The 1,252-nt window shown below is 46.6% G+C and overlaps 1 protein-coding gene across 1 annotated transcript; it reads left to right on the forward strand.

Annotated features, from left to right (window-relative positions):
* The first annotated feature begins 121 nt into the window (after positions 1–121).
* LOC126409547 (probable protein phosphatase 2C 67) lies at positions 122–1,048 on the forward strand. Its single transcript, XM_050075497.1, is given in 3 exon segments — positions 122–168; positions 242–398; positions 509–1,048. Coding segments are annotated over 3 exon segments (744 nt in total).
* Positions 1,049–1,252: the final 204 nt, after the last annotated feature.

The raw sequence follows: 1,252 nt of genomic DNA on the forward strand, positions 1-1,252 counted from the left end.
CTTCTGGAACAGCGGTCCCTCGCTCACCAAAATAAGCTAGAGAATCGCAGCCACATCCAGGTGGAGATTTCAAACTCGCCCTGCGAGGATAGGAACGATACTCTGCAACTCACCAGCATTGATGGATATGCTGCTGCAGTCTATGACGGTCATGGAGGATGGCAAGTGGTAGAGATTATTTTACTCAGTCTGAGCTCTGCAAGTAGAAGCTGCTGAAGCGTTTGGACTAAGTCTTGGGCAGGAACAAGGGCAAGTTCGCGAGTGACGACGAACTGGTGACAGAATCAATCAAAGAGGCCTTCCTGGAGGTGGAGAAGGAGTTCCTGGCCACTGCCCTCCTCAGCTACAAATACGGTACGATCGACCATATAAAGGATTTGGGCGGGCGGGAAGAGCAGGCTCATGCGCGCTCGTTTGCGTAGTCTATAATAATCGTCTTTACTGCGGAAACGCTGGAGACTCCCTGGCCTTGCTGGTCTATGATGATAGTCCCATGGGATTCACATAGCTCAACCGGGAACTAAATGCTAACAATCCTGAGGAGCAAAAAAGGCTAAGAGCTCAATTCCCCAACGAGGAAGACGTCGTCATCTGCAAGAAAGACAACAACCAGTCCTGCTACATAAAGGGAAGACTGCAGCCCACTCGCTCCATCGGCGATTTTCGGCTTAAGTACGCTGAATTCAACAATCCCAAGAACTATCCTTCAGAAATGGAGTTCCAGTCGCCTCTGAAGAACTTTTCAGGAAACTACATCACTGCTATCCCTGAGGTGCAATCCTTCGACCTCACCAGCAAGCACAGGTCAGTGGTCTTGGCGTCGGATGGCCTGTGGGACAAGTTGGGCCGTCAGGAGGTGGCGTAGGTGTTTAAGAAGTATCCAATTAAATAGGTTCCGAATGTGCTGATCAACAAATGCCTGGAGAAGGCGGCAGAGGAGACGAAGATGAGCGTGCAGGAGATCAGAGCGAAGCAGCAGGGAAAGAAGAGAAAGATCCACGATGATATCACAGTTGTTGTGCTTGACCTCACCAAACAGGCCAAATGAAGAATGATCATCATGTTATCACTGAATAGCATTTCTATATTCCCGAATTACTTTTATTTATCGAAGTTCTAAAGTATTTTAATGCTAATCAAAGTTTCTTTAAGTTTTGCTCCTTAATATTTTTAAAAGGAAGTATCGATTTTGTCAAACAAATATTGAATTCCATTTAAGATGCTGCTGATTTGGCCTTGAACTCATGTTTTC

This window comes from Nymphaea colorata, unplaced genomic scaffold (assembly GCF_008831285.2).
Source record: "Nymphaea colorata isolate Beijing-Zhang1983 unplaced genomic scaffold, ASM883128v2 scaffold0544, whole genome shotgun sequence".
Lineage (NCBI taxonomy): Eukaryota > Viridiplantae > Streptophyta > Magnoliopsida > Nymphaeales > Nymphaeaceae > Nymphaea > Nymphaea colorata.